The following is a 10,746-nucleotide window of genomic DNA, read 5'->3' on the forward strand; positions in this document are numbered from 1 at the left end:
TTATGAGTGTGTCTCTTTGTAAAGTACAGTAGTCTATTTCTAGTCCTTTTGAATTCTTTTTTTTTTTTAACGAACTACTTGATTGCTTAATAAAACAGAGTTAACCTCCAAACAGAGGTGATACAGAGTGGCTTAGAGCAGCCTTAGCTAAGGAGTCTGATGTTACATTTTCCAACCGAGGGATAAAAGAAAAGGTGATAGAATCAAGCCTACAACTTAACACTCAGTCCTTTTGAATTCCTATGTTTAATTTATACATATAAATTTTATTGTTCTTAGCTTTGACAATTTGAGTTTAAAAAAAATTTGGAGCACAGCCTCTTGTAACCACAACGATTATGCTCAACTTCAGTTTTCTCCTCCTTTGAAATTTAGACATTTGCTTTGAAATTCTCTTTCTTCAACTTGGGATAGACTATCTACGAACCAAAAACCATCTAAAACCCTTGTTCAGCTAGCAATGATGGAATGGAATCTTGTAACCAGCAGGCTTCATAAGATGGATTCGCTATCCAGTTGTTCGGCTTCTGTAATGTATATTTAAAACATTTTGCTGAAAAGTCACACCTACGTTTATGATAAAAAAGTTAATCAATGTCGATCGACATAGATATTAGTGTTTGGAGCGGGGCAAACGAAAAAAAAACGTAGATATATTACAATCATAAGAGTGTTACGAGTAGCAAAGCAGTAAAACCAGAACAAGAAACCTACCATATGTAAAATTAATAAACAGAAACAACAATACCGATAATCAATAACAAACTGAAACGGTCCATATATCACATGAGCACACAAGCTGCTGGATTTTCATCGCTAAAAGCGGTAGTGTAGCGGACCTCGGTGGAGCTAGCACGAGCTAGCTGCGAGACTCCAGGGTCATCGGCTCTTCGCACATAACCGGAGGGTGCCTTCTTGTCGTAGACTCCAGCAGCGTAAGGATGAGCCACGACGTCGTAAGGCACATAGGGCCAGAGCTCAACCTTCTTGCCGGTCCTGTGAGCCATACGGGACACCACCTTGTTGGGATCGACGTAGCCGACCACAGTGACTTTGTGGGCTTTGGGCTCCAGCGAGACAGAGGATACACCCTTCATTCCTTCCACGGACCGCCGCACTTTACGCTCGCAGCCTTCGCAGTCCATCTTCACTTTGATCTCCACCGTCTATCCTCATCATTAATAATTAATTAGGGCGTGAACAACGACAAACAAACAAAAATATCAAAGCAATATAGTAATCATGACCAGTGAGTAATTCATGTGATTTCTGCGATTATTTGTATTTTGAAGGAAAAATAAATAAAAAGAAAATAATAAGATGATTCCGACAGCGAGCTTAATAAAAGTACAACGAATCCCGGTGTAAAATCTAACAAATGGCTGCAACTTGTTTTCCAGATTAACAAAAACGAATCTATTTGGTCGGCGTTATAAACAAATAACTCAAAAACACAAAAAGTTTCAGAAATTGAGTGTTCTAGAGAATTCACAACAACAATAATAATGGAAAGCATAGGTGAAGAGTGAAGACTGATAGAACTAATCAAGGAGAAGTACAAAAAGTAACAGGACACATCTCGGGACTCAAACTTTCCTTCACATTGAATCTAGTTTATAGAATAGATTGAAAACAAGAAAGGAGGTGTGGGGGATACCTGCAACTGTCTGCGCTTTTTAATCTTGTGCCCGTGAGAGCAATCAAACATTTCAGAGACATGATCCAGAACACCCATATTTTCTTTTAACGAAACTAGAAAAAAAACCCGAGTGATATTAAAGGAAGAAGATTTAGAAGAGGAAAGCTTTAGGGAGAAGGAAGGAGAGAGTCTAAACGAGTTGCACACAGCACAGTGATATCGCAGAGGTAAAGGGAAAGGGGGGAGGGAGTAAATGATAGCAATGAAAAGAGAGGGAGGAAGGAATATAAGAGCATCATTATCCCTAAGAGACACTTAGAAGCTCTTATTCATTTTTTAATATTTTTAAGTTGGAAAAGTGAATTTAAGAGATTAGTTAAGAGATGAGAATATTTGTATGGTCCAATGCAAGTTTTTTATTCAAAGGTTCTTAAAAAAAATATTAAAAACAAATTGTTTTAGAGCAAAGGAAGGACAAAGGAGAAGGAAAAACAAATTGTTTTAGAACACGTTCATCACGAAAAAGAAGGACGAACAAATTTGTTATAGAACACACACATATACACAGAGAAGAATCAGTTGAACCTGCTGAATGAGAAGGAAGGAGATGGTCCAGACGATCTGTAATGGTTCCAGAGCCAGAGCAAGAAGGATCCAACAATATAGTTCGAACCTGTGATAATCAACCACACGCAACCAGTAATCAAGCTCGGATTTTGCAAAATAAGTTCACGAAAGAATGATGAAGAGACAAAGGGATATATATCCATACCTCAAGAGATGTGCAGCTTCTTTTGCATTTGGATTGGTTGCAGTAGATATTCGCTTTCCACCATTCTCTTAAGAAGGTTGTGCATCAATATCGTTTCTGACTCTCTCATGGATCCCCACAAGCTGAGGTTTTGCTTCCATGACAACACCTATAAAGCAGCCGAAACCGTAAGTATGAAGTAGCCTTCATAAGCAGAACTGAGAGACAAAATTAAATAGAGACAACAACTCAGTTCCTGGTTCTCTAATTCACAATGTGTATGCTTTAAAGTACCCTAAAACAAGCTTCTACAAAAGTTAACCTTTCACGTACAGCTCTATAATCATGCGACCCTAAACATAAGGATAAGAATAGCACTGGCTGCAGGACTTTCTTTTGTTGATACGCAATTAACATCATCAAAAGGTGAACCTTTCATTCTTGAGATCAACCAAAATGCTACAAAGATGCAACAAGTTGTGGATAGAGTACCTCTAGGTTTAGCTTTCTTCTTTTTACCGGGTCATACGCTTAGCATGCTCAGCATCTCTAGCAGTGGCTTCTTCATAAACTTCTGTACGGTTGTTTAGAAACTCTGGTGGCCCTGATATCTGCAAATATTTACACAGAAGTAAAGCAAACCAGTTCACAGACTTGCAAGGCTAATGAACTCTAGCAAGTTTTCACTAAAAAGTTCAACTTTATGGATCCATCTAACAAATTTTAATCCAAAATAAGAAATCATTCAGTTCCTGCAGCGAATCTAGTCAATAACTCCTCAAAATTTGATGGATTCTGAGAAAGAGAGTGATGATAACCTGAGAAAAAACGTCATTAGCTGAAGGAAGGCCAGAGTCTCTAGCGGAGTGGGATGCAGAGAAATCGAACACTGAAGAAGAAGAAGATCCGTATCTCTCAACGCCATGGTTCCCATCTTCTTCGTCGGAGTTCTCGTAATCCTTCTGCTCGGCATCTTCTTCTTCTGGGTCAACTGATTTTTTTTTTTTTTTGCTCGAGATAAATCAGTTGAACTACATCTTGAGATAAGTGCAAGTGCAGATCAGCACCACCGTCAAAAATGAATGGAATTTGGTCTGGCAAATTCGAGATTCTCTGTGGAAAAGGGAGAGAGAGAGACGAAGAGACGAGCAAGAGGCGCCTCCTCGGTAAGGTTTTCAGGAACCGACCTCTTAGCTCAATTCTTTTATTTTTAATTTTTTTATTAAATTTGGGCTTAAGAGTCTTCGTTAAAACCAGCGTTAAAGATGGTCTAAAGACAATAATTAGTAAAATAATTCTATTCACTAAAACTTGTTTTTGAAAAAAAAAAAAAAATGAAAAGAAGGATGATGGGTCGTCACCTTTCTCTCCTGGTCCACAATGCAGTCGACATTATGGGAAACAGAGTTATTAGGGGTGGGCGTTCGGGTACCCGTTCGGGTTCGGATCGGGTATTTCGGTATAGAGGTGTAGAACCCGTTCGGGTATTTCTATATTTCGGGTCGGGTTCGGGTATTTTTAGTTCGGATTCGGTTATTTCGGATCGGGTTCGGATATTTAGATTTTGAAAAAAAAAATTAATATTTTTATTTCTCAAGTTTCTAGTATTTAAAAATAAAATTTTCAGTTAACTAATTTTTTATTTTTAATAAATTGAATGGTTAATAGATTTGGACATAACATTTTAAAACTAAAAAGACACTAATTTAGTTATTTTTAAAAAAAAGTTGGATGTAACTTTTTGTTAATTTTTGAAATAAAAAACTTGACATGCATTTTAAGTGAGTAGCAAATCATTTTTTCCGTAATTGTATGTAAATCTTATGAACTTAAAGTATGTGTAGTATCAATATAAATATTTTATATAAAATGAGAGATGTAAACTAGAAATATAAGGTTAATTATATATATGTTCGGTTATCTTCGGATATCCATTCGGGTTCGGGTATTACCCGTTCGGGTTCGGGTATCCAATCTCTCCTTATTCAATACCCGTTCGGGTATTTTGCTACTTCGGTTCGGATTTCAGTTCGGGTTTTTCGGATCGGGTTCGGGTGCCACTTCGGATATCGGGTAAAGTGCCCACCCCTAAGAGTTATTGTTATATTTTTGGATTAACCGATGATGACTCGCAAGTCAAACCGACAACGTAACCGACCTTGACCAGTCTTTGTGACCAGTCGACTCTTGGGCCTCTAATGGACCCTTATTAAGTCCGCTTTTTCAATGACTGTACTGGGGTAAAAGGCCCAAAGAATAGGATAATTAATGAAAATCCATCCATCCAGCCCAACTGAGCTCAGACGCGATTGAACTGAACTCTTCTGGCGCAGACCGCGTCGGGATTCTCCAAAACAATCGGAGAAAGATGATCGTCTGCGTCGCCGTCGTCGGCCACCAGGTTTTTCCAGTTTGCTTTGATTTGATATTGATCCAGATCTGATTCGATCCGTTCTCAGTCTGCGTCCATATTCTTAAAATTGGGAACAGAACAATCCGCTTTACATACAGAGCTTCACGGAAGCTGAAGATGCGCTTAAGCTCCACCACATCGTCCACTGCTCCCTCGATGTCATCGATGAGCGAGGTTCTATCTGAAATGAAATTCACTTTGATTGATTGATTGATTGTTGTTAATTTTTGGATGTTGCTAACAGTGAACAATCCGAGCAAGTCAGGAACGACATTGAACGAGGCATTTCTAGGTCTGCTATACCCAGCACTCAACTACAAAGTGTGAGTTAGTTTATATTCCTTTTTTTTCACTCAACATCCTTCTCATTGCCCCAAAACTCACTCACTCTCTCTCTATAGGTATGGTTACTTGACTAATACAAAAGTGAAGTTCATCATGGTCACTACTGATTTGGATGTCAGAGACACCGATGTCCGAAGTGTATGCTTCTTTTATCTTCCAAAATTGGTTCATTCTTTTTTTTTTGTTTTCTCTTATTTCTCTTGTGCACTTACAGTTCTTCAGGAAGTTCCATGCCGCATACGTGGATGCCGTCTCAAACCCTTTCCATGTTCCTGGCAAAAAGATCACTTCCCGAACCTTCTCCGAATCCGTTACCAACATTGTTACCTCTTACTCTTTCAACTGATGACCCTCTTCATTGTATGTTTCTGTTTCATTGAACAATTATCTTTTCTATTTCTGATCTGATATTTCCTTTTTAACGTACACCAACTTTTCTATTTAGAAGTATATTTCTATATGAAAATGGATAAAAACAAAACACACAAGTTATCTTTACTCTTGAAGCAGAGGTGAAAACTGGTGTGCAGTTGAAGAAACACCAACTTCTTCTTCTTCTTCTTCTTTTTGGACTAAGCTCCAGCATTCTGCTTGCTCATGTGGGGACAAGGCTTCCGCAGTCGAAATGAGACTTTTTCAGCAGCAACCGAGAAAGGAAAGAGGACAAGAACTTGTCTCTTAGCAGGTTCATCCACTTCCCTGTGCTCTGCTGTATGAATCCTACTGTATATGCCGTTGTTATCAGATCTATGCTTCTCCATTTCCTTTCTCCTGCATACTTCTTCAGACCCTGTTCAATCCTCTTATAACACTCCCCGGTTTCACCTTTAGCTTTTATAGCTTCACCGAGACAACGAGCCAGAATAACTCCATCCTCCATGGCTGAGCAACCGCCTTGTCCGATATCAGGAGTCATTGGGTGAAGTGCATCCCCTGCAACGCATACGTTGTCCTTCGCGATGTTTGCCCATAAGAGTTCCCATGGGGGTCGGTACTTGAGTCGAGACATCACCATGCTATCAAGATCGGTAGTCTCCACGACACTCTTAATGTTGTCAGGCAAGTCTTTGATCTTGTTCAGCACAAACTCTTTGATGGTTTCGGGACTTGTCTCCTCATCTAATTCAGTACAAGTGTGGGTTAGGAACCAGTAGACAGTGTTGTGATCACAGGGGATAAAACCGGAACGAACACCGTTGCCATAAAACTGGAAGAACTTTTTCCCAAATCCGTGGCCTTGTGGAAAATGTGTGAGCCCTCGGATTGCTAACCGGGAAGTTGTAGCCGGATTCTTGAAGCCTAGCCACTTGCCAACCACTGAGTTCACACCATCGCACCCTACCAAAACCTGAAGAATGTTGGTTCAGAAACCCCGCAACTCCACAACAAGACCAGCCTATCCTTCAGATTATTTACAGAGAGGACAAGTACCTTGGTTTTGAGAATAGTGCCATCAGAGAGATGAACCATCTTGTAGTATCCAGACAATTCGATATGAACAACCTTAGACGAAAACCTTATGGTCCCTTGAGGCAGCTCATCCGCTAGAGCCTCTAACAGCACCTTCCTCTGTACGCATCGAGACTCGTATTCTCTGACAAAACAATTTTAACAGGTTTTAAAGTTTTCTTCCTTTTTTTAATATATTTTGTGAAGAGCAGAAGAAGAAGAAGGAAGAAACATACTCGGATTTTGGAAAGAGCATTTCCTTAGAAGGATTTCCTGGGGAGATGTGTCCCACCACCCATCTGCATGCGAAGAAGAAGAAGATCAAAGATAAAGTTCTCTAGTCACAGAGTTGATATGAACAATACTAGTGTTAGCCTGATGATAGATACCCTTGAAGGAGATCATGGAGATCGCGAACATGCTGAGACACGCCGAGAGCTTCCATAGCCTTCCAAGCGTTGAACCAAGTAGTAAATGCGAATCCTGTGGCTCTCAGCTTATCTGAAGATTCCAGCACCATGCTTCTAATCCCAAGCCTGTGTGACACCACTTTGTTTAACTAACACAAAGGAAGGATAAGCTACTTTCACAAACACAAACCTATGAAGTCCAACGGCGGTTGAAAGGCCGGAGATTCCGGCGCCAACGATGACAATATCTAGGGTGCCTTGTTCTTCCATGGTGATCTTGAGGAAGCTCTGCGTTTATTCCTCTGTTGTTTATATTTAAAAAATACAAAATTGTGGAGGAAGATGGCAAGTCAAACAAAGGCACCCAGTTCTAGGCAGGCGGCTATACAGTAATTAAAATCGAATTTTAATACTCTATTAAATTATTATTATGAAGAAGAGCCCTCCCTACTTATTCGTAGTAGTGAAAGAGGAGACAAGCGCGTAATAAAAGGAAACCATCACATTATTTCATTACAGACAAACAAATGATTACACTAATGCAAGTAGTGTATAGCTAGCTGCTTATTTGAAGAAATTGATTTAAGAAAGAAAGAAAGAACAAGTCAAAACGTGCAAGGAGGGTCAAAGTAGAAGCTGACGAGAAGTCTAGAGTTCTTGTAAGGCTTTCCTGCTCGATCATGAAGCCGGACGGCTCTGATTCCGGACTTGAGTTCCGGGAGTGGAAGACATGTCTGTCCTGCGAAATCATTGTGGGTGTCATTGTCGTAATCTTGGACTCTGAACCACACAAGTGCCAATTCTGGAACAGAGAGCTGAAACAGGAACTCTTGCTTCCATATAGGAAACCACTGATCAACTGCTGTTTCGGTTCTGTAAGAGACCGTGTCCCTGGGAACTCCAGCAATTCCAATCTTGACGAAGAAATCAGGAGGAGAGTACTGATCGAAGTGTGTCTGAGGGAAATCCAAATCCCATCCTTCCCCTGTGAAGATCTTCACCTTAAGAGTGGTCTTGATGGGAAGACTTTTGCATGGGTCAAAGAGTCTCTGCGTGTCTAGCAGAATGCGTGGCTTTTTAACGTAGCCACATCCACCATTGGCTCTGAACATCCCTTGCATTATCCATAGTTGCTTCCCATGTCCCTTTTTAAAAATATTTATATATTAAAACAAGTATCTGTATCTGCATGCACCATTCCACGAGCTCTACTTACTTGCATGTTAAAAGCAACCATTTGAGCACCGTGTGTCCATCCTACATGAGGGTCGTAATTTGATGAGTCCACTCTTGTTCCCTTTGGATATATCCTCACTAGATTCCTCTGTGTAAACCTGTTCAATGCTTTAATAGGTTTTGTTCATCACATCTCACTCTATATATATATAATTTTATTTACCTTACAACATCGCTTCCTCTGGTTCTAACCACATTCTCTACCCACTGCTCATTCACGCTTATCCTTCGAGGCTTCTCTGGATCATCTCTCAAGCAATCCTCCAAACCGCTTTTGCAGTTCCCAGCGTGAATCGCTATCAAGTCTCTATATCCAACAGCTTCACTCTCTTCTTCTTCTTCAGGAATCTTTTTTTCTCCTCTCCATGACATATTAGTAGTGCCCTGTGACAACAAAGAAACGCTGAGAATGTTTACAAAGTCAATTCAAAATATTTGCGTCATATGATCAGTTCTTACGCTCCAGGAAGTGGTTCTATCTACTGGAGTTCTTCTTGAGGACTGAATAACTTGGCTCTCAAGATACTCCTTTGGAGGCTTTGTAGAAATAAGAATCTTCTTCTTAAGCTCTTCTGGTGATGGAAAGTGCTTACAACTCTCTGAGTCGAAACGAAACAGCATCCCTCTGAATGTTCTAGTTAACATCTACAACACAGTACCCAAAAAAAAAAAAAATCAGTTAAAACTTGTAAAGCTCCTCTGTTCTGAGCAAAGGAGAAGAAGATACTCTCCACCTTAGCAACTTTCCCTTGAAGATTGGGTGGCAAATGATCTTCGAGAGTGACTATGACTGGATAATCAGACACATGAAACGCATTTTCCTTTATGGCGTTGAGACATTTCTGTAAATCCTCATGTGAGGTAAGCGTCCTGATGATGAGCACCAAAAACATATATATATCAACTCTTTTAAATATTTTTTTTTTGAAAAGCATAATAATAGTGAGTGTAGTGGGGTACCAACCCGCCATGACGAACTTCAGCAGCGTTTCCAGAAGGGTTAGGCCATAAATCAAGCTCGATCACTTTTACACCTTTTCTCAGTGACTGCACGATCGGCTCTACGCTGCTTCTGCTGTTCACTTGGTTCCCAGTCAAGTAAGAGTTGTGTCCCGTGTACACAAAGTAATGCGCTAACGGGGCCTTCATATCATGATGCACCTTTGTTTTTTAAAGTACCCATAAGTTAATTATCTTCCGAAAGCAAAATAAATGAAAGATCTCTTACGTACCTGGCGAGACAAGGGAAGAGGAGAGTTTGTATCGCTAAAGAGGTAGCGGTAGAAGGCGTTTAGATGAACAAAACCATGTATATGGAAAACGTTGTGGTGTTTAACGCTGTTGAAGATATCCTGCACGTAGTCCATCCCTGCGTGCTCTTCTCCTTGGACTTCACTCACAAACCTTAAAAGGTCATCCGAAGACATCTTGCCGTTTCTTGAGTAAGCTTCGAAGAGTCTCTTGATGCTCCCTGGTGGCTGCCTCTTTTTCTCCTTGAAGCTCCTGCTACAACAGAAGCACACTTTGAAAGTCTCCGACATTTTTATTATATCTTCTTCTTCTTACTAGCTATACTTCTTACTTGTTCAGCAACATAGACACATATATATACGAATATTATGATAGGCACTAATTTAAAAGTGATAAAAAGGAATATATGCTCGTATCAATTATCATCTCTTCAAAGGAACGTGTCTCGCTATTCGCGTTAATTAATTACTACTATCATTCTTAAAAGTAATGTTATTCGTGGTTATGAAAACCTTATTATATTCATGCATGGGTCCGATGAATAAGGCTCTTGTAATTACGTCTTCTAATTTAGATGGGCATATATACTGCCAGCCTAGCTTTTTCGAGGTGCGAATAAAAAGAGAGCACTACCAGAAGCATCAAATATATTCTACACAAATCATTTTTTTTCAGATGTGTTTGAAAAAAAAGAAAATATACGTACATCGCTTAATTTATGTGAGAGATTAACTAAATGACTTCCCATTATTATCGTTCATTTGTCTCTCTGTAAATTTTTTTTTCTCTTGGCAAATGAACGATAATAATGGGAAGGCATTTAGTTAATTTCTCACATAAATTAAGCGATGTAGAGAGCATCGGCCAAGGGATTATTCACAATCAAATACACGTACATAAGTACTTGTGCTCTCGCATCGTTCATTTGTTGGCTAAGAAATGGCTTATTTATCCCATTTTAGATTCTGAAATTTGCAATGCAGCTAGTATAGCTCCATCATGGATCTCCATTTATCATCTACCTCTCTTAATTAGTTCACACGAAACCATATGTCGAATAAGTTGCACATAAGTTATAGATTTAGAAACAAAATGTTCAATTTCATTAAAATAGGTTTTGTTTGCTTTTACTTTTCTTTTGCTGAAGTTTTTATAGTTGCTTGTTCTACTTCTATTATTGGCACTACAAAGGTATAAATAACTAGAAAGAGTCGATGGGGGCAAAATTTAGAGGCACATACAATAATAATAA

General features: G+C 39.4%; 4 protein-coding genes, 1 long non-coding RNA gene and 1 pseudogene across 5 annotated transcripts; 2 read left to right on the top strand and 4 right to left on the bottom strand.

Moving 5' to 3' along the window:
* Positions 1–635: 635 nt before the first annotated feature.
* LOC106349468 (heavy metal-associated isoprenylated plant protein 26) lies at positions 636–2,020 on the bottom strand. The gene is made up of 2 exons (XM_013789434.3): positions 1,658–2,020; positions 636–1,166 (listed from the first exon to the last, which is right to left on the bottom strand). The coding sequence occupies exons 1-2, from the start codon at positions 1,733–1,735 to the stop codon at positions 783–785; spliced, it is 462 nt and encodes a 153-aa protein (XP_013644888.1). The 5' UTR covers positions 1,736–2,020; the 3' UTR covers positions 636–782.
* A 194-nt stretch (positions 2,021–2,214) lies between these two features.
* LOC125610050 lies at positions 2,215–3,783 on the bottom strand (annotated as a pseudogene).
* Positions 3,784–4,623: 840 nt separating this feature from the next.
* LOC106349469 (trafficking protein particle complex subunit 2-like protein) lies at positions 4,624–5,574 on the top strand. Its single transcript, XM_013789435.3, has 5 exons — positions 4,624–4,791; positions 4,881–4,977; positions 5,048–5,126; positions 5,205–5,286; positions 5,363–5,574. Exons 1-5 carry the CDS (start codon positions 4,759–4,761, stop codon positions 5,492–5,494), a joined length of 423 nt encoding a protein of 140 aa, XP_013644889.1. The 5' UTR covers positions 4,624–4,758; the 3' UTR covers positions 5,495–5,574.
* Positions 5,347–7,355, bottom strand: LOC106349467 (monooxygenase 2). The gene is made up of 5 exons (XM_013789432.3): positions 7,198–7,355; positions 6,987–7,133; positions 6,834–6,896; positions 6,580–6,742; positions 5,347–6,496 (listed from the first exon to the last, which is right to left on the bottom strand). Exons 1-5 carry the CDS (start codon positions 7,275–7,277, stop codon positions 5,744–5,746), a joined length of 1,206 nt encoding a protein of 401 aa, XP_013644886.1. The 5' UTR covers positions 7,278–7,355; the 3' UTR covers positions 5,347–5,743.
* On the top strand, positions 6,545–7,421 carry LOC125575780. Its single transcript, XR_007314370.1, has 2 exons — positions 6,545–6,719; positions 6,810–7,421. It is a non-coding gene; the product is annotated as an uncharacterized LOC125575780 (long non-coding RNA).
* Positions 7,422–7,494: 73 nt separating this feature from the next.
* LOC106349466 (phosphoinositide phospholipase C 3) lies at positions 7,495–9,833 on the bottom strand. The gene is made up of 7 exons (XM_013789431.3): positions 9,476–9,833; positions 9,208–9,404; positions 8,978–9,113; positions 8,703–8,888; positions 8,407–8,627; positions 8,224–8,341; positions 7,495–8,152 (listed from the first exon to the last, which is right to left on the bottom strand). Exons 1-7 carry the CDS (start codon positions 9,782–9,784, stop codon positions 7,613–7,615), a joined length of 1,707 nt encoding a protein of 568 aa, XP_013644885.1. The 5' UTR covers positions 9,785–9,833; the 3' UTR covers positions 7,495–7,612.
* Positions 9,834–10,746: the final 913 nt, after the last annotated feature.

Source organism: Brassica napus, chromosome A6 (assembly GCF_020379485.1).
Source record: "Brassica napus cultivar Da-Ae chromosome A6, Da-Ae, whole genome shotgun sequence".
In the NCBI taxonomy this organism is placed as follows: Eukaryota; Viridiplantae; Streptophyta; class Magnoliopsida; order Brassicales; family Brassicaceae; genus Brassica; species Brassica napus.